We start from the raw sequence: 12,504 nt of genomic DNA on the forward strand, positions 1-12,504 counted from the left end.
CTCATGCAAAACTAGAAACTTCCACAGAATTAGGCTCTGCAGTAATAACCTATATTGGACCATTTTTCAATTGGATTGTGGCATTGCATTTTGCCAAGAGATCTCTCCCAAGCAGAGGCTTTGGGGAATTGGGGAAATACAAAAACTGGGGAGCCAACCACTGTTTTCCCAATTTCAAAGCCACAGCATTAAAAATGGCCCAGTTTCCCAATTCCCTGGCACACCAGACAATTGTTCTAGAATTGTCCCTTGAGTTTCATTTCCCTGCATTTAACACAGAGGAACAAGTTCCCACAGCCACAAACAATTGTGCTTAGCTTGGCTGGAACCAGATGTTCTGATGGGGAAGAATCCTCTGGTGCCCCCTCAGTCGTCTTCAGTGATGCCACGAGAGGGTTCGGAGGGTTCTGAAGTTTCAGTTGCGGACAATCCCATTTCCAGTGTCCATCTTTCTTACAGGATGCACAGGGACTGATCCCAAGTCTCCTGGGGGGATGTTTGAAGCAGGCTGCCCATGCTCTCGTCCTCTTCCTCTCCCCGGGGGCACCATTTCCTCAGGGATTTCTTCCAGAACTGCAACTCCAACCTCCAACAATGTCCCCAAATTAGGCTGATCTTGTCCCTCAGCTTGATTTTCCTTTCCGGGCTCACACCAAGGGCTCTGAGGGCGCTGCATTCACACCACAATCTTTCTGCCATTTCACAGGTTCTGCAAAGTGAAAAACACATCACCAGTCATAACCTCCTTCCACTTCTGTTCCCCTTCTAAAACAGCATCAACTGCAACAATGGATTCTAATTCAGTGTTCCAGAACAGCCACCCATTGATTCCAACACTCCATTAAATTCTCCCTGGGAGCTGTTCCTCCGGGGGGGCCGCCAATCTTCATCCAATATTGCAAAATGCAACCAAGGGGGGACTTCTTCCAAATTCCCCCTTCAGATTGCCCACTTCCCAGCTCTAAACAGTAGACCCAAAATGTTACAATACAGAAACAAATACAAGTACAGAACAATAGTGATCGATAAAACAAAGCCAGAGACCAAATTCCAGAATACCAAAGAACCCACCCAAAGCGCTGGAAGATCCACAGGTCTCAGATGAGCAGGATTCCCAAAATACCAAAGAACCCCCAGTGCGCTGAAAGATCCATACGTTTGACATGGGCAGGATTCCCAAAAAGAACGCCTTGTTATCCAGTGGGATCTTACCTGTGTCCCAGACTGGGCTGGGGATCTGTGCTCTTCTGCAGCAAAGTCCTGGTGCTGGCGTGAAGATCCAGAGATCCCTCGGATCCGCGGGAGATCAGGCAGAGGTGTCCTGTCTGGGGGCCAAAAATGCTACTGAAAAGCAGCAGAAACAAACTCTTCACCCCAATTTGGAGATGTTAAAAAGAGCATTCTTCTTTATTCAGCATGCTGGACATTCAGAGGAGAGCTCCTCTAATCCACCGTGCCAAAGGACAGACAGGGCTTTTTATTACACACACTGTTTACATGTGCATTCAATAGTCTGGCTTACCTAATACATATTCAGTACTTTGCTTTACATAGCCACACCCCTATTGGAAGTCCTTTTCTGGTCCTTCCGGGCCTTCTCTGTCATCCTGACCTCAGTTCTTGAGCAGCACAGCACCATTGTGTTTCACCCCCAAAAATAAAGTTTGTTCTTTCTTTTATCTGGGGACACAGAGCTTAGTTTCCATCCTGCTTGTTGGGACATCCCTGATCTAATTCTCTAGGACTTCTCCAGGATTACATTGTTCCTCATTTGGGCACTCCGGGGCACTGTGAGTAGAATTTCTATTTCTTCTCTCAGTGGTTTGATGGAGACCATGAGGAGCTGGGAACTCATTGCAGGGACAGGAGGGAGCAGTTGGGAAGTACTAGGCAGGTGGGGGAGAGAACTGTTCAGAGAACAGCTGAGATACAGCTCGAGCAAGCTGAAAACTAAACTGTCATTTGGGGTCATCCGAGATCGACTGGATTTCAGCAATTACTCAACACAGGTGCCACCTCCTCCAGCCAAGCCCAGGAGATCAACCTCCTCAGCAGCTGCAAGAGCGGGATGTTCATGTGCCTGCTGCCATCTCCCCAAAGCCATTATCCCACTCCTGCTGACAAGATGGGCAAGATGAGCATCTACCTCACAAGATCTGCTGCCGCAAGAAGAGCGTGTCCCAAAGGATGTCCTCAGCCTTCTCAGAGGGGACGTCAGATCCTCTCCAGGGATGGTCCCAGCCCTTCCTAATCCGGACTGGGCACCAGCTCCAACTCTTCCCTGGAAAACAAACAACAAATTCATGAACAGAGATTACAAACCAAAAGTGGAAACAAGAAAAAAAGGTAAAATGTTAACCTCCTGTCAGGGTTCTGAGGAAGGCCCAAGCCCTCCAGGCCAAAGGAAAACCCCACCTCCTCCAGCTCAGGAAAACCCAGGCCTTCTCCCTGCCCTGCTGCACTGGCCCAAAGAAAGGCTCCTAAGCCAAGGCAGCCCAAGCCTTTCCTGGCCTGCAGCCCAAAGCAGCTGGTGTTCTGCAGTCCCGCCTTTGCTCCCCCCACGGGGGTTTGTTTTTGGCAGGCTGGCTGCCCCTGCCCCAGCCCCGCCCAGCAAAGGGGCAGTGGCAGAGGCTGGGGGCAGAGCCGGGCTCCCATTTCACACCCAGCCCAGAGCACCCGCCCGCCCTCCTGCCAAGAAGCAGCTTGGCAGCCGGCTGAAGAATTCCTCAGGTTCCCCATCAGCAAAGGGGGAACCTTCGGTGCCCAGCCAGGCTGAGCAATGCCCGTGTCCGGGAGCACCCCCTGGGTGTGGACTCATCTGCAAACGGCGTGTGGAGCACGGCTTGGAGGAAGGGGCCAGAATCAAAGGCCATCCTCTTCAGCTCGCCGGCGTCCAGGTCAACTGAGAGCTTGTCATCCCTGACATCGTCCTCGATGTCTCCAGCAGCAGGCCCACCCGGCACAGCTTCTGCAGAGGCCCCTTCTCCTTCCCTGGGGGCCAGACCAGGCTGTCAGCGTTCTGCCGAGGGCCCAGCTGTCTGTGAAGCGGGACGAGCAAAACCAGGTTGGATGGTGGCCACCAGCACTTGGGAGACCGGGTCTGCAGCCCAGCTCCAGCACAAAGAGGGGCGTGTTCCCAAGTGATGACCCCCACCAGTGCTACAGGCTGACAAAAGAGTCTGGTTTGCTTTGCTTCTTATTGCCAAGAGATGTGTGGAGGTGTTACCTGCCAGGCCCCTGGATCAAAGGGAGCACGTGGATCTCTCCCGTCTTCTAGGGCAGGGGAATGTCCTGCACCCAAGGATGGCACAACAGGTCTTCCAGTGCTGGCCTGTCCGAGGGGCGGATGGACAAACACCACCTGATAAGGTGCTGGCAGCCTGGGGGGAAAATGGCCGGTCAGTTGGAGAAGGATCCTGTCCCCTCTGTCCCACTGTCCACGTGCCCAGGCTGTGCTGGCTGTGCTCAGAACTGTGCCCAAACTTCTCCATCGATTCTCCCTTTTGGAGGAGAGTAGGATGGCAGGACACAGGCCACCTCCTCCAGCCACCCATGGGACACAAACAGCTTCAAGAGCGGCATCCTCGTGAGCCCGCTGCCCTCTCCCAACACCGTTATTCCCCCCGTGCCACAAAGATTGGTATCCACCTGGAGAGACCCGTGCTGGGAACGGGAGCTGGTCCCAGATGGTGTTGGTGCCTTTGCGGAAAGGGTGCTTCCCGCAGACCATCTGGTAGAGCAGGATGCCCAGGGACCAGATGGTCGCCTCCTCGCCGTGGTAGCGTTTGAGGTAGATCCACTCTGGCGGGCTGTATGACAGTGTTCCTACGGAATACAGACGCAGTTCATCAGGTGGATGCTGCCTGCTCCCAGAGCCTCACCCCAGCATCCCTGGCAATGTGGGGCCTGCCCCAGTGGCACACGCTGTGACCCACTGCCTTCTCGCCGGCCCCTGACTCTTGGTTACAAACTCTGGGTTGGAGAAGAAGCCGCTGGTGTCCAAGAGGGCTGTGGAAGCCCTGGCAAGGCCCAACCATTACATGCAAGGGAAAAACCCACCCAGAGGTGGGAAAAAGCCGTGTCTTCTCCCCGCCCCACTGCACTGCCCCCAACAATTCATCATAAGCCAAGGCAAACAAGGTGAGCGGAGCAGCCCAAGCCCTTCCTCGCCTGCACACCAAGCCAGCTGGTGCACAGTTCTGACCCCCTTCTCTGCTACCCTTGCAGGGGTTTTGGTCAGGCTGGCTCCCCCCTGCCCCAGACCCAGCCCGGGACAGGGTGGGTGGCACAGGCTGTCGGCAAGGCCGGGACCTGTCTCACAATAATCCCCCAGCTCCATCCAAAAGCAACTTGGTTGAAGAACTAATCCTGTTCCCCCTCAGCCAAAGGGGCAATCTCCGGTGCCACACCCGGGCATGGCCATGCGATGCCCGGCACCAGGAGCATCCCCCGGCTGTGGGCTCACCTGCAAACTGGGTGTAGACCGTGTCCTTAAGGAAGGTGCCACATCCAAAGTCGAGGAGCTTGGCCTCGCCGGTGGCCAGGTGGAGGAGGATGTTCTGGGGCTTGATGTCCCGGTGCAGGACGCCGCAGCTGGTGCAGTGCCGCACGGCCTGCAGCACCTGGCGGAACAGCCCCCACGCCATCTCCTCCGGCAGGAACCCCCACGCCCTCAGTAAGCGAGAGAGGTCCTGAGACGGCTCCGGATGCTCCATCACCAACAGGAACCCGTTGGGGAGCTCGAACCACTCCAGCAGCTGGATGACCCCAGGGAAGCCATTGGACACCTTGTCCAGCAGCACGATCTCCAGGGGGGCCCGGGTGCCGTCAGGCTGCGGGGGGACCACGGGGTCGTCAGTGGGGCTGATGCCGTGCCTGTCTGCCTGCTCCCCCTCGGCCAGCCCTGGATGCTCCCCGTCCCCCACCGAGCCCACGCCCACTCTCCCTCCAGGTGTCCCGGCGGCTTCCACCCTGCCGGGCCTCGGCTCGTCCCCGCCCGTCCCGCCCCGCTTTCTGCCGCTGGCCCCGCTCGCTCACCAGCTCGCCCCAGCGCCGGATGCCATCCCGGGACACGGCTTTGATGGCCACCTGCAAGCCAAGGGGAAGGGCGGGTTGAGCTCGCCGCCCGTCCCGCCCTCCTCCTCCTCCTCCTCCTCCTCCTCCTCCTCCTCCTCCTCCTCCTGCACTCACCGGGGCTCCGTCCGCCAGGCAGGTCCCCGCGTAGACGCGGCCGAAGCCGCCGCTGCCCAGCAGCGAATGCAGCCGGTAGCGCTCGTGCAGCGGCTCCTTGGCCTTCGGTGCGGGCGAGACGTGGCCGTCAGCGTTGGGGCCGGGGCCCGGCACGGCCCCCGAGCGCCCCTCAAGCGGCCCGGGCCGGGCTTCCCCAGCCGCAGCGGGCAGCGGCGGCTCGCTGCCGGCGGCCGGGCTGGCGAGCGGCGGAGCTCTGGCCGGGGAAGCCGCCGGCCCCGGCAGGCGCCGGGCTCGAGCCAGGCGGAGCCAAGGGGCGGCGAGGCCGAGCCCGTCCCACAGCCAGCCCCACAGGAGCGCCCAGCAGCGCCACAGCCGGCGCGCCGGGAGCCGGGCGAGGGCGAGACCGCGCCGGGCCGCCCAGGGCCGGGGACGGGGCGGCCCCGCCCGGCACAGGGGAACGGCCGGGGCCATGGCCCGGGCCGGCAAGGGGAGGGGGACACCGGCAATGGCACAGGGACCGCGGGAGTGGGACACTGGGACAGGGAGACCGGCACAGGGACACCGGGACAGCGGGACACCGGGAGAGGGAGAGGAGGACGAAGAGCTCGAGCAAGGAGAGCACGAACAAGAGTCAGAGCGAGAGCGCGTCGCTACAGCCGCTGCTGCTGCCGCTGCTGCTGCCGAAGCGCAGGGGCCGTTGGTCCGTTTGTCCGTTCCCCTTCGGCCCCCGCGAGCCCCGGGGGCAGCCCCGGCCGCTCCGCTCCCAACCAGCCCCGGCCGCAGTCACGGAGCTCCCCTTCCTCCCGCCCCCACGCCAAGACCACGGGCTTTTGGAGCTGCTTCACTTTAGTTCAACTTCTTGGCTGCCAAGTTTGCAACTTCCCGCCGCTGCTCGGACCCCATCCCGCTCGCTCGGCCCGCGCTGCTGTCGCTTCCTCCCAGGCCAGCCGGGCTCGGCACTTGCCCCTCAAGTTTGGCAAGGGCTTTGCTCAGTGAGGAGCCCCGGCACGTCCGGCCAGCGCCAGGCAGAGCCAGCCCCGGGGGAGGGCAGAGCAGGAGGATCGGCAGGGGAAAGGCAGCCCTTTGGGGTCAGCGCTGCTCCCCGACCACACCAGGGCTCTTCCTGTTTTCCCGCCTGGTTTGAGGGAAAATCGGCGGCTGCACAGAGGATTAAGCAGAAGAGAATTAGAAGACTCTTCTTGCTGCCCTTTGGATGCCAGTCCCTCCTAAGAAAAGAGTGTTGGACAGTGGGCAGGGGGACAGAGGGCAGGGAGTTCACACATGGATCCCCCCTCTCCCCCATCACTTGAGCCCTGGAGCAGTTCCCTGGGGCTCTGGGAGGGGTCAGATCCGCACTGGGAATGTCCACTGCTTCTGTAACCCTTTGTGTGCTTGCTCTGGTGACGATTGCCCACAGGTGCCCAAGCCCCCTGTCCATCCCTGGGGGGCTGATGGGGGGACTCCCCCACCCAGTAACTGGTGCTGCAGCAGCTGTGGGGCAGAGGGGGGTGGGAAAGGGGGGTCCGGGGTGGCCCCCTGAGCTCCCAACCTGCTGGGGGGGCTGAGGGCTGCTGGGGGGCACCCCCTGACCTGTGTCCCTGCACACCCAGGGCTGTTCCAGGTCCTGGGAAAAGCCGAGTGAATGGCCCCGACCGGGAGAGGTTCCTGCCCAGGTACATCTCCAACTGGGAGCAGCTCAGGCACTTCAGCAAAGATTTGGGCACCTGGGGAGGACACCCTGTGTGGGGAGACCCAGGCCAGGCACTGGAACAGCCAAGGGGAGTTCCTGGAGAACAGACAGGATCAGGGGACATGAACTGCTGGCACAACTATGAGATTGTGGCCCTGTTTGCCCAGCCTGGGAACCCCCATTTTTGGGGTAATCTCTCCCACATCCCACCAGAAACTCCAAATCCTCCCAAATATTCCCCTGAATCTCCAATTGCCCCCAAATGCCAGTAAAATGGTGGGGCTTTAGACGTCTTTGTTGAATGTCTTTGTTTTAAATTCGACGAATCAGCTCTTCCCGCTGAATTTCCCAGGTCAGTTTGTGACCCCATGGATGTTTCTTCCACTGTGTTCACTCAGGTGCCTGTGGGGAACAAGGAGGATGTGGAGACCACCAGCCAGGTGTCTTCCCAATGTTTGAAGACATCACTCCTCCAGTGGGTGATGGAGTTGGAGCAGCAGACAAAGCTCTTCCCACAGTCGAGGCACCTTTAGGGCTTCCCTTACTGGTGGGTCCGTTGGTGTGAGGCCAAGGCAGAGCTCTGGCTGAAGCTCTTCCCACACTCGTCACACTTGTAGGGCCTCTCCCCGCTGTGGATGTGCCAGTGGTTGACGAGGTGGGAGTTCTGGATGAAGCCCTTCCCGCAGTGGGTGCAGAGGAAGGGCCTCTCCTCCGTGTGTGTCCACTGGTGCAGGAGGAGATTCCCGCTGGTCTGAAACCTCTTCTTGCATTCCAAGCACTTGTAGGGCCGTTCTCCAGTGTGGATGCCCTGGTGGCAGATCAGGTGGGAGCTGCAGATGAAGCTCTTCCAACAGTCCAAGCACTTGAAGGGCTTTTTCCTAGTGTGAGGCTGCTCATGGACATCCAGGTCAGGGCTCTGGCTCAAGCTCTCGTCCCCTTCCCGGCGCAGGGTGGGTCTTTCCTCCTCAGAGCACCCTGGGCTGCCTTTGGAGCCCCTCCTCCTGGGGTACCTTCGTGGCTTTCCCTCCCCGCTGCCTTCCTGCGCCGTGGAGCCCTTCAAAACGGCCTCTCCCACCAGGCTCTGCCGGGGGGATTTGTCCTCCGGGCTCTCCGTCCTCAGCTTGGGGCCTGGGGCAGGAGGGAAGAAGGACAGGGAGGGGATTTGCCTCCGGCCCAGAGGGAAGGCCAAGGACATCCCCCCAACTCCGGCCCCGGCAGGACGGCGGCGGCAGCGGGGTTGTCCTGCAGCCGGGGGCGATGCTCGGCTGGGAGATACAGGACAAGACAGGGCAAAGGGGCACTGACTTCCTCCTCACCTGCCTGGGGGTCCTGGGGCATCTTCCTCTTCCTCGCAGCCTCCTCCTCCATCTGGCCAAGCTTTGGGAAGGAATTATTCTCTGTAAACTCATTCCCTTCTGCCCAGAGTAACTAAAACTAATACTCATATATCAGACTTACAGGCTCATGCCATAGAGCTTAGAGACAGACTTCCCAAAGGGATGAATTTTTCCTGGTTTAGGAGGGAAAACAAGGTGTGGGGGCATTGGGTTGGCGGTCCCTCTGTTACGACCCGGCCCAGGAAAAGAGGGGGGGGGTAACCCAGGTTTTATCAGTAATTCCTTTGGGGTGGATTAAAGCAAAACGACACTAAATAATCGGTGTCTGAAAACATATATTGACAAGATTTATTTTAACAATTTTGTATCAATAGGGATGTTAACATTTTGGGTGCTGTCATAACCTTTCGGGGGAGGAGGAAAAAAAATGCCTAGGGGAGAGAAAGACAGGGTAAGAGTAAGGGAGAGCAAGAGAAAAAAAAGGAAAGGTGAGAGCGGTATAATCACCGCCCACTGGATCCAGCGACGTCTTGATCCGCAGGCGGTGGGGGGAGAAGAAGAAAAACCCCGCCAAAACCCCCAAAGTCACCAGTCAGTATCTATATCCTTTGCAGCTCCCCCAAGGCGGGGAGTTGTTTTCATAGGGTGGTGTCTCCCTTTTTGGCACGGAGTTCGTGGTCTCTTCCCACCTTTTCGGGGCTTGACATCTTCTGCACTGGAGGAGGGGGGATGGGCCCAGTTGCCCATCAGAAAGTCAAAAGCCTGCAGAAGTCTCTTAGAATGCATGAATCCTTAACTGTTCCAGTCTCTGACACCCTCCTGCCCAACTCCATCTCTAGAAGTCACCTGGAATCACCAGGAAACACCAAGATTCAGCCAAAAACAATCCTCTCAGCGCTGCTCCCGGGACGTGGGGGCTGCGGATACAGCGGGCCGTGCATCAACGTGCGTTCTTTCTTCTCCTCCTCCTTCCCCTCCTCCCCCTCTCCCTCCTCCTCTCCCTCCTTCTCTTTCTCCTCCCCTCCTATTCCCACTCCTCCTATTCCCCTTGGAGCTGGGGCAGGTCGGGATGGGGCAGCGCTGGGCTCTTGGCCGCTCCCGCCCGCACTCGGCCCCCGCCGCAGCCGCCACGGCCGGGACGGCGCGGGGGGGCCCGGCCTGGGCACCCCCCACCTCCCCTTTGCCCAAATTCCCGTCCCGGGGGGCGCTGGGGCCGAGGGGGGACCCTGGGGGGGTCCGGGGGGAGCGCTGGGCGCTGCGGGTCTGTCTGGCAACTGATGAGTCATCAGCGCTGCGCGCTCGGATTGGCTGAGCACTGCTTTGGGGGTGGGGCTGCAGGAAAGGGGGTTCTTTGCAGGGGAAGACATTTGGAGCTGGAAGGACTCCAAAGCTGAGCCGCAAATGCCCCTTGTGGGGATCGTGGGGGCTCCGCGGGAGGTGATTTGGTTTTGGGGGTGTCCCGGTGGCGGTTCCCGGCAGAGCCCCGGCGGTGGGCGGGGGGATGCGGGGTCCCCCCCCGCGGTGGGGGTTGGTCTTGTTGGAAATGATCCAACTTGCCTCAAATTTTCGTCAGTGGCAGAAGTTGACCGGGTTTCTTTTCACGGACTCTTGTCGGTTTGATCTTTAAAGCACCCAAACTTGGAGTTTCTCTGCACTGGCTCTGATGAGCTTCCATAAACAAAGCCCGAGGGAGCTGAAGATTGGATGTCTGGGATCTTAAATTCCTGGTCCTTCAAGGACATGTTGGAGGAACCAGAAGGGCCAGAGGAGATTAACAAAGACATTGCAGCCTGAGAGTTGGAGACTCTGTGTCTGAGGAGGAGTGCTAAGAGGACCAAAGAACGTGGACCAAATTAGCCAGTTAAGGATAGAATACTAATTAGAGTATCATTTAATGAAGATAATTCATTAGTTCATTAATTCGGGTAAATTAGAAGCAATGAACATGAATTTGTTTGTTTGTTCAAATGTAGAAATGTGTGAAAAGTCTGGAAAGGGACAGGTGTGGCTGGAATGATTGGCTCCCTGTCTCTGGGAGCCAGAACAAAGCAGTGCCTGGCTCACCAACACTTCCCAGGGGCGTTGGAGGGTTTCATTTCTTCCCAACGCTTTTCAGGGACCTTGGTGAGCCAGGTAGGACAATGCTGTCGACCCTCCAGGGATTCCGGGACCCTGAGGACTCCAGCGAGCAGTGAAAATATTCTTCTGGGAGATCTCAGTCCCTGGATCTGGTGAGTTCAAAGCAAGATCCCTGGAATTTTATTAAGGCATTGCTGAGCATAGAAAAGGTATACCTAAGCATCCTAGAAATGGAGCTGTATAACAGAATAGAATAGAATTGGGTTGTGAAAGTGATGATAGAACTGTAAAAGAAGGAGTGTGATATTTGGCTTATGAGAAGAAATCACTACTGACTGAGTGAAAGGGGTGGGTTCCAGGCCCCAGGTGTGGGTCAGGGGGTGGGTTCCAGGCCCCAGGTGTGGTTCAGGGGGTGGGTTCCTGTCCCCAGGTGTGGTTCAGGGGGTGGGTTCCTGTCCCCAGGTGTGGTTCAGGGGGTGGGTTCCAGGCCCCAGGTGTGGGTCAGGGGGTGGGTTCCAGGCCCCCCGTGTGCTTTGCCCACAGATCAGTCACACACAGAGCTCTTGCCCATAGAGCTGCTTTGGGGAGGGCTTTACTCAGGTAACTGTGTTTGTCAAAGCCAATGGTCAGTGCTGGAGAAAGTGAAGTGTTTGGGGAGTGTGTGTTACTGGGAGTGTGTGTTATAGTATTAGAATCCTGTCTGACTCGGGGACGCCCATAATAGATATGAAAAAGAAAAAATTCACTTGTTGTAGAGTGTTAAATGCAGTAGTTTGTTCTTGTGTGCATTTTAAAGCATTTGGTGCACATGAAATATTTGAAGGAAGGTAAATTGCCACAGCAGCTGTTAAGCTGGGACTGTGTGTTCAGAGCATTCTTTAGTGTCAGCTTTAGTGTTTGCAAGGGTTGGATTTGTGTTAATTGTGCCGATCTTCAATTAGTGATTAGTGAATTAGAGATTCAGTTTGTGGATTATAATACGGTTTTTCAGTTGCTGTTGTTTTGTCAGAGAAAAGAGAAGTGAACTGAAATCTCTAGATTTGTTCTTTGAACTGAGCAATAGTCAGGGTTTGGGAAGGTGTGGTTTGATGCCAGGGAGCAGCAGCAGCTGGGGAGGTTCCTCCAGCTGCAGGGGAAGGAGGCAGAAATGGTCCCAGTGAGAGAGGAGCAGAAGAAAGGATTTGGGTTTGGAAAGCTTTGGAGGGTTTAGTGTGAGAGCAGGGATTTGGAATGTGCGTGGGGAAGGGACAAACAGGAGCTGCCACAGCCTGGACTCCCCCCAGGGCTCCCGGCCAGGCAGGAAGGCTCCTGCCCTTGGAAGGTGTGTGGGAGGGCCCGGAGGTGTCATCCCCAGCTGAACCTCTGCTCCATGGACACTGGGAGGGAGAAAATGGATGTCTTGGGAGATCCTGGAGTGGTGTGTTGGGTTTGAAATAAGAGGAAAGGACAATTTAGTCAGAAACGATTCCTGTTGGTGGTGGCACAGGGCAAAAGGAAAATGGGCCTTTCTTTCAACCATTAAAATTTGGAATTGGTAAATGGGTGTTGGCCCTTCAATTTCTTTATGTGCCTGACTGTGCTGTACCATTCCTAGGCAAGAGATGGATTTAGTGAGTTAAATGACATTTGAAAAAGGAAAAATCCAAGTTAGTGGGTGCAGCTGCTCTGTCATTCCTGGGTTTTGGTGTCATTGTGTCACTCAGGGATCCTGAGGAGGGTGAAGCCCTTCTGTGCAGGACATGGAGATGGTCCCTGGCCTGTCCAAATGCATTAAATGCTGCTGCTGAAGGAGCCCCCCCAGTGATTTTATCTGCATTGACCCCCTGGAGCCCACGGGCACCTGCTCCTGCCTGGACAGAAACCAGGAGCTTCCTTGGACTGGTGTCCCCCAGGAAGGACGTTTTCCCCCCTGTTTCTGAGGCTTTTAATAGTCTTTGATCAATAAATATTTCTCCATGTGATTTCTCCTTGTGGCGTCTTCTTGAAGCCTGAAGCAAGCAGAGGAGGGGATGCCAAAGATCCGCCCTCCCCTCTCTATTGTCACTCTGCACCCCCCAGGCCCTTCCTCTGCAGTGTCCTGTCTCCCTGGACATCCCCCCTGGAACTTGTGCCCTTCCCTGCTGGCACGGGTGGGCACACCCCCCATCCCAGTCATGTTCCCAAGCACTGCCAGGGCCACCTGGGTGACCAGCAGGACATGAGTGGGGG

General features: G+C 57.1%; 1 protein-coding gene and 1 long non-coding RNA gene across 3 annotated transcripts; one reads left to right on the forward strand and one right to left on the reverse strand.

The window, feature by feature from the left end:
* Positions 1-95: 95 nt before the first annotated feature.
* On the reverse strand, positions 96-5,857 carry LOC113995477 (serine/threonine-protein kinase pim-1-like). Of its 2 annotated transcripts, none has more exons than XM_027735613.2 (8): positions 5,191-5,857; positions 5,038-5,088; positions 4,466-4,832; positions 3,649-3,825; positions 3,227-3,380; positions 2,147-3,038; positions 1,213-1,325; positions 96-709 (listed from the first exon to the last, which is right to left on the reverse strand). In XM_027735613.2, exons 1-5 carry the CDS (start codon positions 5,659-5,661, stop codon positions 3,274-3,276), a joined length of 1,173 nt encoding a protein of 390 aa, XP_027591414.2. In that variant the 5' UTR covers positions 5,662-5,857; the 3' UTR covers positions 96-709; positions 1,213-1,325; positions 2,147-3,038; positions 3,227-3,273. The 2 variants fall into 2 exon arrangements, with proteins under 2 accessions (XP_027591414.2, XP_027591424.2); XM_027735623.2 differs by having other exon boundaries at positions 3,231-3,380; positions 5,191-5,747.
* A 2,846-nt stretch (positions 5,858-8,703) lies between these two features.
* Positions 8,704-12,257, forward strand: LOC120325208. Its single transcript, XR_005567094.1, has 3 exons — positions 8,704-9,162; positions 9,847-10,448; positions 12,000-12,257. It is a non-coding gene; the product is annotated as an uncharacterized LOC120325208 (long non-coding RNA).
* The last annotated feature ends 247 nt before the right edge of the window (positions 12,258-12,504 follow it).

The sequence above is a fragment of the Pipra filicauda genome, unplaced genomic scaffold, assembly GCF_003945595.2.
Source record: "Pipra filicauda isolate LSUMZ 115617 unplaced genomic scaffold, ASM394559v2 scaffold885_size103695_pilon, whole genome shotgun sequence".
Taxonomy (NCBI): domain Eukaryota; kingdom Metazoa; phylum Chordata; class Aves; order Passeriformes; family Pipridae; genus Pipra; species Pipra filicauda.

Coding starts and splice junctions, on each gene's coding strand:
- LOC113995477 (XM_027735613.2), bottom strand. CDS start 5,661: ATGGCCCCGGCCGTTCCCCTGTGCCGGGCGGGGCCGCCCCGTCCCCGG. Junction 5,089..5,190: donor GCCTGGCGGACGGAGCCCCG/GTGAGTGCAGGA, acceptor CTTGGCTTGCAG/GTGGCCATCAAAGCCGTGTC. Junction 3,826..4,465: donor GGTCTACACCCAGTTTGCAG/GTGAGCCCACAG, acceptor TGTATTCCGTAG/GAACACTGTCATACAGCCCG.